Source organism: Sminthopsis crassicaudata, chromosome 1, assembly GCF_048593235.1.
Source record: "Sminthopsis crassicaudata isolate SCR6 chromosome 1, ASM4859323v1, whole genome shotgun sequence".
NCBI classification, from domain to species: Eukaryota; Metazoa; Chordata; class Mammalia; order Dasyuromorphia; family Dasyuridae; genus Sminthopsis; species Sminthopsis crassicaudata.
This window is the reverse complement of record NC_133617.1, coordinates 510,277,531-510,291,269: the sequence shown is the minus strand read 5'-3', so window position 1 is coordinate 510,291,269 and position 13,739 is coordinate 510,277,531. Positions and strand designations below refer to the sequence as shown.

General features: G+C 53.0%; 1 protein-coding gene across 16 annotated transcripts in view; it reads left to right on the top strand.

The window, feature by feature from the left end:
- RAI1 (retinoic acid induced 1) overlaps positions 1-13,739 on the top strand; it is a 312,902-nt gene that overhangs the window by 286,710 nt on the left and 12,453 nt on the right. For 14 of the 16 annotated variants that reach the window (XM_074281580.1, XM_074281575.1, XM_074281576.1 and 11 more), the window contains one exon: positions 4,764-10,620. In XM_074281580.1, coding sequence (XP_074137681.1) covers positions 4,780-10,620 — 5,841 coding nt within the window. In that variant the 5' untranslated portion in view covers positions 4,764-4,779. Of the gene's footprint in view, positions 1-4,328; positions 4,495-4,763; positions 10,621-13,739 lie in introns of those variants that run through there. The other 2 variants (XM_074281583.1, XM_074281582.1) reach the window with 2 other exon arrangements.

Here is a 13,739-nt window from a genome sequence, read left to right as displayed (position 1 = left end):
CTAAATTAAAAGAAGCCAGCATTGCAGTAACTACAGTGATTGAAGGGGGAGGGGAAAGTATGGACTGGAAGGGTAAAGGTTTGGAGAGGGAGAGATGATCAATATCACGATCCTTTCCCCTCCCTTAAAAAAAAAAAAAAAAAAAAAAAAAAAAAAAAAAAAAGTGTTTCTGGTAATGTATTTTGGAGAATGTGGAAAAAAAAAAAAAAAAAAAAGCTGTGGAAATGTTAATGATATCCACAGGACACTCAGCAGGAAATGAGAGCAATCTGGGACTAATAAAAACCGAAATGTAATTTGCGCAGATATACGAGGCAAAGGAAAAGGTGCAGGCAGTTTCATTTGGAACAGCCCAGAGTTTCACACATTCTGGGCTCATAAAATATGCTGGGTACAGCAGAATGAGAGCAGTCCAACCTTCCTAAGTTGAGCTGGGGTGACTATTCAGGGGCACACACTGCTACCTCACCTGGGAAAAACTAACCATCTTTGTCCCCTAAAGCAAGAGGTTTAACCTGACTAAAAAGATCCCCATAGGACCCTAAACAGGGACAAAAATTAAGCAAGGAGGAGAATCTTGTTAATAAGATATGTGAACAGAAAGCTGTGCTTCTGCCTCTGGCAAAGATGAGAACTATCCTGGGTCCAGCCCTATCCTCCCAAGTTGCTAGTGCTTTCTCCTAAGGTTTCCTTCCATCCATCTGAATGTTTCCTTTTTAAAAATAAATTTTTGTTGCACTACATTGGTATATTTTGCTTTTACATTGCCTATGTTTCCCCTCTATAACTTCCCCTCTCCCTTTCAAAGAGACATCTCTTATAATAAAGAATTTAAAAAGAAGGAGGGAAAGTTCAGCTGTATTAGCCCAAGGCAGTGTAATTTAGTGAAATCATTCTTGGCTCTGGATTGAGAAGATTTGTGTTTAAATCCTGCCTCTGTTTTACTTTGGATAAGTCACTTAACTTTCCAGGACTTGGTTTCCTTATCTAGAAAATGAAAGGATTAGATTAAATAGTTTCTAGAGTCCTTTCTATTGGAGACCTGTGAGTCAATATAGGAAAAGCCTAAGCTGATATGGTGTTCCATACCTAAGGTTCCTCATCCCCTCAAAGGGCCAGTGTCCTCTTATAATTCTTGTTCATTAGGATTTCAAAGCATTCAGTTTGTCATTATTGTTTTGTTGGCATTGTTTTGTTATGATTGTCCTTCCTAGTGTTACTGCATATAGTGATTTTCTTTTCTCTCCTTATTTCACTTTACTTCAGTTCATATAAGTCTCATGCTTCTCTGTATTTTCCATATTCATCATGTCTTACTGGCACAGTAATATTTCATCACACTTAATTACTATGATTTGTTGAGCCATTTCCCAAGTTATGCATATCTATTTTATTTCCAGTTCTTTGCTATCACAAAATAACTGTAGTGATGATGGAGCCTTTTTTTGTCATCAGTCTCCTTTGACAATAAGCCTAGTAATAAGATATTTTGGGGTTAAAAAATCCCTCTGTTTTTATACTTCTAAATTACTCCCCAGAATGACTGGGCAAATCTGTAGGTTTTGAATATGTGGCTATCAAAGTCTATGTCTCCCCCATTAGAATGTAAGTTCCTTGAGGGCAGAGGCTTTATATCTCTTGCACCTAGCACAGCATTTGACGCATAGTAACTGCTTAATAAATCTTTAATGATTGATTGATTGGGTGACATTTCAAGCCATCCTGGTAGACAGACTGGGCCTGAAAGCTAAATTAGGCAGTACTTTGTTCATTCCAGTGTGTGAGAATGTGAGAATGCATGTTTTTTCCTCCCTGAAATTCAAATTCAAGAATTTTTTTTAAAGAACAGTATGTTGAATTTTCTTCCTTTTCATTCAGTCTTCCTTTTTTTTTTTTTTTTTTTTTCTTTTTAAGAAAAACTAGAAACTTTCGGGGAGGGTGTTATTGGAGAGATGTTAGAGGGAGCTCAAACTCTGCTCCATGTGTGGTAAAAAGACAATCAGGCAAAGACCAAAATCCTGTTCTGCATAACTTTGGTTTGACACTACTCTATGGACATCCTGTGTAATGTTTTATATGAGCCACCTAGGGATGAAATTGAAGTGGGGAATTAGGGCGAAAGGCTCTTCTCCTTGTTAGAGTAATGTTTTGTAATAAATTCAGTGAGACGGGGTGGGGGGAAGAGCTCCTTCTCTTGGTTGAATATTAATATCCAGAGCTCAGATGAGAGATGACTCGAAAGTGTGTGGGTTTGTGGTAAAATAAGAGAGACAGGCTAGTTGGAGAGATTCTCTTTGCAGTCACAAAAAATTCTGGGAGCTCCAGGTGGCTCCCACTCAATCTCCCTCCCCCTTCCTCTCCACCCATGCTTTGGCTTCACAGGAGCATGATGTCTTTTCATCACAGAAGGAACAAGCTCTTCCCTCCAGCTCCAGTAGAGCCCTGGCTTCAGGGCACTAGCAGGGGATGAATTCAGTTTACCTAGAGAGAACATATGGATTCTTTCAAGCTTGTTTCTGGAGTAGCCCGGAGAGCAATCCGTTCTCTGCTTAATATGGAGGCTAACCTAGCTACCTCCGACATCCTCTGCTTTTCTTTTCCCCATATTAGTCACTGCAATGGGAAATGCTTTGGAAATCTATGGATGACTGAACTGTAAAATGGGTCTGTAAAGGAGGGTGATTCCACGGGAGAAGAGTGTCCATTTAAAGAGCAGTAAAACTTTCTCCTTCTCGGGGCTTCTTTCACTCATTGTTTTCAACATAGGGCCCTAGAGCTCTCATGAAAAGTTCTAGGAGCGCGCATCGGGTCCTTTTTTCCAGGTTTGAGTAGGAGAGGAAAGTACCTTCCTTGGCATTGGTTTAAGTGAATCTAGGCTGAGAAAATCCTTCCTGCCTGCTGACTGGTGAAGTTGTCCAGGCAAGGAACTCAGCTCTGTGGGAGAGATTGTCTCAGAGCATCAGGGCAGAGCGCCAAAGGGAGGAGACAAAACCTTGACTCAATTTCTCCAGAGCCAAAACGCATTCCTGTGATCCATGAGGAAATGCAAGCTTATAAGCATGTCTGTGACCAGTTGTAAGCCTTCTTTCCTCTCCCCCTCCCCCCCAGACAGTCATCAGAGAATCACAGATTTAGAGCTGAAAGGGACCCTTTAGAGGCTGTTCTATTTCAACTTTCCTCATTTTGCAGGAGGAAAATGAGACCCAGACAGGTTGAGTAACATGCCCAAAGTCTAACAAGCAATAAGTGGTAGACCTGGGATTTGAACAGATTCTCTGACTCAAGACCCAGAATTCTTTCCATGTTCTGAGATGCCTCCCAGATTATGCTATTTTAAAAAATTATTTTGGTCTCTACTTAGAATATCTCTTTTAAGTGGTAGTATACTTTTCAAGAAAAAGCACATCTGGTCACCTTAATGTAAAGGCGTTCAAGTCTTCTTCCCACACTAACCTTCTGTCGTGGGACTTCAACTCTTTTAAGGGTCTTGTTCCAAGGATAGAGGCACTTGACAATTGTCAGCCCCCAGAACTGGCTGGCAAGTCAGATAGGTCTCTAACACATTGCCATGACTTTGACCTGTCCCTAGACTTGTACTGAAGAGGAATCAGAAAGCCCAGCTTAAGACAGGTAAAGGGCACATCTGTATGTGCCCCTCACCCAGCCGTTTAGAGAGCTTGAAGGGGAGGTTCATGCCTGACTGCCTCAGACACCCGCTGGGGACATGCCTGCAGCATTTGCACTACTGGATAAAGAGAATTCTTCAGCGTCCAGTGCTAATGCTCTTTTATCCTTCATTAGTATTCCCTCCCTCACTCGTGGGCACATAATCTGTTTATCTACCTATAATATCTAAAACATGAGGCAGGTGCGGCTGTCCCATCCCTAACGCAAGTGGGAATAGGGAAAAGGGACATTTCATGCCTACTGTGGCTCACTGATGCTCTAATAGACGTCTGCTTTAAGGAACAGACAGATTCCAGATGGTATCGAATCGACAGAGGAGGTTATTGGTGGGGCTGCGCGTGTGTGTTCGAGCGCGTGCTCGGTGGGGGGAGGAGATGCATTAGCAAGGAGTCAAAATGACTTTTCACCTGCCAGTTGAATGAGCCGGTTTCAGTGCCCGGCACGGCTGGGTCAAACTGGAGATTTCAAGTGCAGCAACTGGATTATAGACCCCAGAAATCCCAAGGGAGAGCGGGAGCGGGAATCTCGCTGCTATGGGATTCTGATCTGTCAAAGGAAGAGCGGGAGGGGCGCAGGGCGGGGAGTGTTGGGGGACAAACGAAGAGGGAGGGCAGATGGCAAAAGGGCAGGGAGGCGGAGGAAAAGCGGGACTGTGAGCGACTGAGCGACCCGGTAATCCAAGCCGGCCAGCTCAGACACCTGCACTGGTTGCCCGGTCCTTGGCAAAGCCGGGCTGGAAGGGATGTTCAGGCTGGAGCCCCAGGCTCGACATGAGTGACACAGAAAATGCCAGTATGTGCACAACTGGTGAGGAGCCAGAGGCAGAGGGGGAGAGCAGGTGGAGGAGGGGGTGGGAAGGACGGGAAATAGGTGGGGACCAGGGTGCCGGCCGGGTGTGCGCTGCCGGCAAAGGGCTCGTACCATGAGAACGGCTGCAGCTAACGTAGACATGCCGGATGCCGGCTCGGCTTTCAGAGGTAAAAGAACACGGTCCATTTGAACCCTCTCTGTCTCTCCCTCCCTCCCTCTCTCCCCTCCTCCCCCCGCCATCTTTCTCTCTCTTTTTCTTTTCGCAGATAACCAGCCCGAGCCATGCAGTCTTTTCGAGAAAGGTGTGGTTTCCATGGCAAGCAGCAGAACTACCAGCAGACTTCACAAGATTCATCACGCCTGGAGAATTACAGGCACCAGAGCCAGGCAGGGCTGAGCTGCGAGCGGCAGCGGCTGCTGGCCAAGGAGTACTACAGTCAGCAGCCCTACCCGGCTTACGACAGCGGCGCCTCGGCCGACAAGTACCACCGGGGGAGCAAGTCCCTCCCCGGCCAGCCGCCGCTGCCCGGGAGGCCCACCTTCCCCAGCTACGGCGTCCCGGAAAACAGCCCCTACCCGGCCCGCTACTCGGGCGACGAGAGCCTGCAGACGTGGGGAGCCCAGCAGCAGGCCCTGGCAGGGGGGGTGGCCAAGTATGAGGAGAACTTGATGAAAAAGACGGCGGTTCCCTCCAGCAGCCGCCAGTACCAGGAGCAGAGCTCTCAGCTGCCCTTCCGGACTCACTCCCTGCACCTCCAGCAGCAGCAGCAGCAGCAACAGCAGCAGCAGCAACAGCAGCAACAGCAACAGCAGCAGCAACAGCAACAGCAGCAGCAGCAGCAGCAGCAGCAGCAGCAGCTGCAACAACAGCAGCAACAGCAGCAACAGCTGCAGCAGCTACAACAGCAGCAGCAGCAGCAGCAGCAGCAGAACGCCCTGACGTACCCCAAGCTCCAGAGGCAGAAGATCCAAAATGATATCGCCCCCATGTCCTTCCCCCAGGGCTCCCATTTCCCCCAGCACTCCCAGTCCTTCCCCACTTCCTCAACCTACTCTTCGGCTGTCCAGGGCGGGGGTCAGGGGGCCCACTCCTTCAAGAGCTGCCCCACTCCCTCCGCCCAGCCCCACGAGAGGTCCCTGGGCAGCAGCGCCAGCCTGACCCCGGGGCCCCGGGTGCAGAGCCTGCACAGCTACCAGTCAGGCAGACTCAGCTATGACCAGCAGCAGCAGCAGCAGGCGGCCGCGGCTCTCCAGGGCAGACACCACGCCCAGGAAACGCTGCACTACCAGAACATGGCCAAGTACCAACACTACAATCAGCAGGGCCAGAGCTACTGTCAGCCGGACACCCCGGTGCGGACGCCCGAGCAGTACTACCAGACCTTCAGTCCCAGCTCTAGCCACTCGCCGGCGCGCTCCATGGGCCGCTCCCCCTCTTACAGCTCCACGCCATCCCCACTCATGCCCAACCTGGAGAACTTCCAGTACAGCCAGCAGACCCTCAGCACGGGGGCCTTCCCTGCCAGCATCACGGACCACAGCCACTTCATGCCCCTCCTGAACCCTTCCCCAACGGACGGGACGAGCTCGGTGGACGCACAGGGGGTGAATTGCAAGAGCTTGCAGAAAGAGAAGATCCCCGAGAACCTGCTCTCGGACCTCAGCCTGCAGAGCCTGACCGCGCTGACCTCGCAGGTGGAGAACATCTCCAACACAGTGCAGCAGCTTCTCATGTCCAAGTCGGCCGTTCCCCAGAAGAAGGGCATGAAGAACCTTGTTCCCAGGACCCCAGAGCAGCTCAAAGGTCAGCACTGCAGCCCAGAGAGCGGCAGCTACTCGGCGGAGCCCGTGGGCACACCTCTGTCGGAGCCCCTCAGCAGCACTCCGCAGTCCATCCACGCGGAGGCCCAGGAGGCAGATTATCTGAGCGGCTCAGAAGACCACCTGGAAAGGACTTTCCTGTATTGTAACCAGACTCGCAACAGCCCTGCCAGGGTCAATAGCAACTCCAAGGCCAAGCCTGAGTCGGTCTCCACCTGCTCAGTCACCTCTCCCGACGACATGTCCACCAAGTCCGACGACTCCTTCCAGAGCCTCCACAGCAGCCTGCCCCTGGACACCTTCACCAAGTTTGTGGCCAGCGATCGGGAATGCCCCCGCCTGCTGCTCAGCGCGCTGTCCCAGGAAGAGCTGGCTTCGGAGATCATCGTGCTGCAGGAGGCCATCGGTGAAAAGGCCGATAAAGCTTGGAGTGAGTCTCCCGTCCTGACTAAGGACCCCAGCAAGTCCTCCTTCTCTCTAGAGAACCACAACACCTGCCTAGATCCCGTGGGCAAGAACGCCTGGTCCCACCCAGCTGAAGCCGAAGCCTTACCCGATCCCCTCCACATCAACAAAGGCAGCAACACCAAGGACTTCAGCGAGGAGCTATTTGAGGATCCCCCGGTGGGGTTCACCATGCCCGAAGCCAAGAAACTACCCTGTTCTCTTCCATATGGTCCCAAACCGAATCTCCCAGATGCTCCGTCTAATCCCGGGACGACTGCTTTTGGCTGCTTTCCGGATACGACCACCGACTCGGTGGGTTCTGGTGATAATGCAAACCCCTTTGCTTGGCCAGAGGAGAACTTGGGAGATGCCTGTCCCAGGTGGGGTCTGCACCCCACAGAGCTCCCTAAGGGCCTGGGTCGAGGGAAGCCTCCAGAGGGGTCGAGCAAAGAGAAAGCCAATGATCCCGTTTGTATGGGCTTCCCAGAGGCAGAGCCGACAGGCGAGAAGGAGGAGGCGAGAGATTTCAAGCATGAGGAGGTCAGAGATGTGAAGGAGGAAGACATCCTGGGCTGCCAGGAGGCCAGCAAAGCTGACAGGTGGCTAGAGGACAGTAGGCACTGCTGCCCAGCTGGTGACTTCAGTGATATCTCCCTGCTGCCCTCCTCAGAGAGAAAAGACTTGGAGGCAGAAGAGTACTCCTCCCTTTGTGAGCTCCTGGCCAGCCCTGAGCAGAGACCTGGACTGCAGGACCCATCTCCCCCCAAGACGCCATTGATCTGCACTAAGGAGGAGCCTGAAGGGTCTCTCAGTCCAAAGGCTAACTGGGTTTCTCCCTGTCGCCTCTCTGGAGAGTCTGTCATCCTGCTGGGTCCAGCCGTGGGTACCGAATCCAAGGTCAAAAGTTGGTTTGAGTCATCCCTGTCTCACATGAAGCCAGAGGAAGGGGCGACAGAGAACGAGGGCGCACCTGCAGAGAAAATCATGCCCAGCGCCCCTCTGCCGGGCAAGCTGAACAAGCCAGCCTTGCCTGAAAACACTCTGGCCAAGAAAGGGCCCATGCCGAGAGGGAAGAGCTTGAGGAGCCGGCGAGTGCAGAGAGGGCTGCCCGAGGGAGAGGAGTCGGGCTGCAAGGCCCCAGACCTGCCCAAGGACCTTTCACTGCCAGAGCCCTGCACAGGGCAGCCCCAGGGCCACACGGAAGGGGCTGGCGCCCCCGGACAGCTGGGTCCAACCGGGAGGGTCATGGCCGAGGGGCTGCCCAGGATGTGCACCCGCTCCTTCACCGCCCTGAATGAGCCCCGAACCCCTGGCTCCCACCCACCTAGCCTAACAGGGGCGTCCTCCCAACCTGAGAAGCTGGGGACAAAACAGAGAGCCAGTTTCAAGTCTGGGAAGAGAGCAGGAAAACTGTCCCCTAAGGTGGCTTCTAGCCCCAGTGACCCCGCAGCTCTGCCTGTGCCCAGCCTAGCCCAAGAGAACAGCTCCATGGGGCCCAAGCTAAAAGACGCCGAGTCCCCGGACACCCCGGCGAAGGACCAGAGGTCCATGATCCTCCGCTCTCGGACCAAAGCCCAGGAGCTTTTCCACCCTAAGCGCAGGAGGCCGACGGAAGGGAGGCTGCCAAACTGCAAAACTGCCAAGAAACTCATTTCTAATAACCACCTACCACCCGGCTTCAAGATGCCTGGCAGTGCCCAGAAAGAGGGGAAAGCAAGCAGGAGGGTGAAGCTCCCCAAACCTGCGTCTAGTGTGGGAGGCAAGCTGCCAGAGCGCCAGCTGCACTCCCTGAAGAGGAAGTCCACCTTCATGTCTCCCATCCCAGCCAAGAAGAGGAATCTGATTCTCCGTAGTGGAGGCAGCCCGGGAAACATCAAGGAGGAGAAGGCCGAGGCTTCCTCCCCCAGCCTCTTCAAGAGGATCTCCAGCCCAAAAAAAGCCAAGCCTGCCAAGGGCACCTGCGAGCCCGCCCTGAAAGCCCCTCCTCCAGAGACCCCCAACGTCTGCATCAAAATCACCTCCCGGGCTGCCTTCCAGGGAGCCATGAAGACCAAGGTCCTGCCTCCCCGCAAGGGCCGCGGCCTGAAGCTGGAAGCCATCGTACAGAAGATCACCTCTCCCAGCCTGAAGAAGTTTGCATGCAAAACAGCCACAGCAGCAGCGGCGGCAGCGGCAGCGGCTGCGGCAGCGGCGGCTGCCGCCGCAGCAGTGGTGGCTCCGACCCACGGCAGTCCTCTGAGCCCTTCCCTCCCCGAGAAGGAGAGAGCCTTAAAGAAGGCCGGGGCCAGCCCTGCCGGTGGAGACGGGAGGCCCCCCAACCCGGCCATGGCGGCCCCCGGGGCCGAGCAATTATGCAGAAATTCCAACAGCAGGTCCTTAAAAGGAAAACTCATCAACAGCAAGAAACTGTCCTCCGACTGTTTCAAGGGAGAGGCCTGTTCATCTCCAGAGACACCGCAGCAGCAGCAGCAGCAGCAGGAGGAGCAGCCCCAGCAGCAGCTTGGCGGCGGGGAGGCCTCGAAAAGCCTCAGCCTGGTGCCCAAGAAGAGGAGCCGCAAGGGGAAGGCGGCCGCCCTGGGCCTGGCCAAGCTCCCCTTGGAGAAGCGAGCCCATCTGGCGCCGAGCTTGCTGCTGGCCTCCAGGGAGAGGGCGGCTGCTGGGGGAGGCCTGGCCGACAATGGGGAAGATGGGGAAGGGGGAGGAGGGAAGAAAGGTGGCCTGGAGGACAAAGGCCTCGGCTCGGAGCCCTCAGAGGGCCGAGCCTCACAGCCGCAGACCAGGGCCCAGAAGCAGCCCGTCGGCCAGGCCAGCTACAACGGTGGCTACTCCAAGCGGCAGCGCAAACGGCTCACTCGAGGCAAAGCCAAGAATGTGGCCTCCCAGTGCAAGGGCCGGGCCAAAAGGCGAAGGCAGCAGCAGCCCGCCCCGCCCTTGGACCCCGCTGAACCCGAGATTCGCCTCAAGTACATCTCCTGCAAAAGGCTCCGGACTGATAGCAGGGCCCCGCCCTTCTCCCCCTACATCAGGGTGGAGAAGAAGGATGAGTTCACTACTACCTGTACTGTGGTCAACTCTCCTGGGGAAGAGCCCAAGCCTCGAAAGGAGAAGCCTTCCTCCTCTTCCTCCTCCTCCTCCTCCTCCTCTTCTTCCTCTTCCTCCTCCTCCTCATCCTCTTCCTCCTCCTCCTCTTCAGCTGCCTCCCCTACCACCTCCTCCTCTGCCCTGGCCACCCTGCCTGGAGGGGCTTCCCTCCAGGCCCGGGCTGTGCTACCCCTCTCATCTATCATGCACCTGGGGCCCGTGGTCTCCAAAACCCTGAGCGCGGCCTGCCTAGTCTGCTGCCTCTGCCAAAACCCTGCCAACTACAAAGACCTGGGGGACCTCTGCGGGCCCTACTACCCTGAGGACTGTTTGCCTAAAAAGAAGTCCAGACTAAAGGAGAAAGTCCGGGCCGAGGCCCCCGGGGAGGATGCGGCACCCCCCCTGGAACGAACACTGCGAGGCCTGGAGAGCCACTGCCTGGCTGCCCCCGGGCCCGGGAAGCCGCCTAGGCCCGAGGCCTCCGCCGACTCCTCCAAGCCCAGCTCTCTGAGGTCGAGTTCTCGGGGCCTCTACCGCAAGCTGCAGAGCTGTTACTGCTGCGATGAGCAGAGGCCCGAAGACGAGGAAGCCCCAGCAGCGGACAAGCCCAGGAAGCACGAATGCAGCAAGGGCGAGGCTCCGCCGCAGGAGCCGAGTGGAGACACGCAGGAGCACTGGGTGCACGAGGGCTGTGCCATATGGACTGCCGGTGTCTACCTGGTGGCCGGGAAGCTGTTCGGCCTGCAGGAGGCCATGAAGACCGCTGCAGATGTGGTAAGACTCCCTCCCTGGCCCAGGTCTGCTGGGGACCCCGGGCTTGCTGGGGCCCAGCTGAGGTCCTGGGCTTGCTTCCGGCCTTCCCCACCCCGTAAACACAACCATGAAGGCGAGGGGAAGAAATAAGTGTTTATTAGGCACCTCCTGCTCACCAGGCACTGTGCAGATGTTAGCAGAGAGCACCTGAAGAAAGCCAGACCCTCAGAGGAGGGAGGTGTGAGGGGAGGGCCAGGCCATCAGGCCCAGGACCTTATCCTTCCCAGCCTCCCCAGACTGGCCTCTAATAGGTAATTCCCGGAGCATTTCTCTTGCTGTGTAAAGCCGGCTCCCCTCAAAAGCTTTCCCATTCCCATCACTATGTCCATTTCCCAGACCCAGGGTACAGCCTTGTTGTGGGAGCCTGGGACCGAGTTCTTCACAGTCATGGGTTCTTGCTCTGTCTTTGACTCAACCTGTGTTGGGCATTTCCTTATCCCAATTCACTTGGAACAGAAGGCCACTAGAACCAGAGGGAAGGTTTCAGCTCATCCCCCAATCTCTTCATCTTACAGAGGAATAAACCGAGGCTCAGACTGGGGAAGTGCTTTGCCCAACATCACAGAGCTAATTAAGCCCGCCTTGGCTGGTTTCTCCTTGCAACACGACATACTTCCTCTTCTTCCTGCCTTGGTTTCCCTCACCTTTAAAATACAAATAACCAGATCACACTCCCTATTTCCCCACTCCTTCCCTCCTCTACCCAGACTCAAGAAGCTGTGAGGAAATCTTCTGTAGCTGAAATAATAGGAACCAAGCACTGAGCACAAGAAAATCTGGGCAGACCTCAGAGACATCTGAGGAGCCTTCTTATCCAAGGCGACCCAGAAACAGATACTGATAAGGCAGAAGAGGGGGGGAGGGGGTGTCGTATAAATGAAGTCATGCTCTTTTATTGTTTGCTCTTAAAGGGCCAATTAGAATTCATGCTGTCAAGGCACTGAAGATGAGGCCAAAGGGAGAATATGAGTCACCTTGGTTTGGTTGCGACATGCTCTGTGTAGCTAAGACCCTCTCAGGATCAGCATCCAGCTCCTCATGTCCTCCAGGCGCCGAGAGAAGGGTGGCCACCCGCTTAAAGGACAGGCCCTGGGGTATTTGCGGAAGAGGCTGACGTGTCTGGCTCGTTATAGTGTGGGCTGTAGGTGGCACGGGCACGGCTGTGAGATAGCAGAAGGCAGGAACTTGGATTTCAGGCCAAACAGAGTTAAGGAGCATTCCCTGCCTTCTTCATGACGAGAGAAGGAAGTAGGTGATCGAGTTCTCATGTACCAACTCAGTCCTTTCCTTCTCCTCTCACTCAGTTTAGCAAAAAAATGTAAACTGCCAGATGCCTGCTGTGCACGTTTCTATTCCAGGGGCTGTGAGAGATATGAAATAGAAGGAGATTCAGACTTTCTCTTCAAGGAGTTTGGGTATAATTGGGGAAGGAAGACATGGGCACAGGCGTGGAGGTGGGTGAGCCAAAGGCATAGTCCCCAGCTCATCCTCTTAGCATGTTCCTCGCTTCTTTGGTTTGTTTGTTCGTTTCTGCCTCTGCCCTTCCTGCCCACTATCTCTTTCATGTTTGATCCTGCCTTTGTTTTCTTCCCTCTGTGGAAATTAAGATGTGGAGACTTTCCTTTCTCCCCATAGTTCCAAAGCTGGGCTGCCTTCCTACCCAGTGTCAGATGCTGCCCCTCTCCTGTGCCCCCTGCTCAGTTGAGAGTCAAGAACAGAGGCAAACAAGCATTTTTCCTTCCCATTTTTTGGTTTACCCTCATTCCCCTGAAAGAAAGATCTGCTGTCTCTTCTGAGCTGGGAATGGCGTGGGGAAAAAGGAGCTAGTAAGTCAAGAACAGCATCTCGGCAGGAACAGTTTCTTGTTAAGATGCCAAGAGGATGCTTACCTGTGAACCAAATCTCCCCCCACTGAACCAGTGTCATCACTCCAGGTGGCTTGCGCAGGATCTAAGGAGCCTGCCGAGCAACAAAGTCTGGTTCAGTCTCAGCTGGGTTCCCTGGGTGATGCTCTGGGGAAAGAGCTGACAGAGATATGGGCGGGCACTGGTTGGCAGAATATACCCCAGCTCCAGCCTTCCCCCCAGCATCTATTTTTATTTCATTACTTACCTTTCCCAAGGAGCCACTTTTGATGACTGTCCTGAACCCACTACCTTCCCCCTTCCTCCCTCTTTCTATGGAAAGGAAGCTTTGCTAACGGCCCATCCCCCTTCCAGAAAAGCCGGAAGATTGATTCCCAGAAAGTTCACTGGCTCTATTGGGCAAGTGGGCAACACTGCCTTAACAACCTGGGGCTCACTCTGCCTTTTGTGTACTTCTCTAAGGAGGAAGATGTCACAAAATGGGGCACTGTCATCTCTTGCCAGTGATAGAGTATTTCTTAGATGAACAAAAGGCCATTGCCACCCAAGAGTAGTCTCTGTCAAAGTGTCCCCCTCTCCCAGGACAGCATCTTTTCCCACAGCCCAGCACCCATCAGTTCAAGTGCATAATCAAACTTTGCTACAGCACGTTGGGGCAATCTTGAGGTCCATTCTATATATAGCAGTAGAATCAGAGTATTAGAACTGGAAGGTATCTTGGAAAATATTTCAAGTTCCTAGATTTTGAGCTAGAAAAACCCTTGGAGAGCTAACCCAAACTTTGTCTTTTTTTTAAAATGAAAAGACAACCCAGAGACATTAAGGAGTAACCCGAGGTCACACAGTGACCAGGCCAAGATTTTAACTCATTTCAAATGAGTGAGCTCATTCCACCAGAACACCCAACCCCTCACTTGATACATGAAATAAAGTCACAGAGTGAATTAATTAATGGCTGAGCTAGGATTAGAACTCACATCCTTTGCTCCTCAGTCCAACACTTTCCCCATCATTGCATATTTCACTGTCTCTAGTTGGATTCCATCTAAAATGTAGCTTCATATTCGTACTGTGCAGAAGCATAAAGCAATGAGACAATTCCATTCAGTCCCAAGGACTTTGAGGCTACTGGATTTTGACAGATGAAGTTACAGTTTCTGGTAGATCCACTCTTCTTCCCTCCAGCCCTTTGGTCTCTAGGGGAGTGAGATCCCT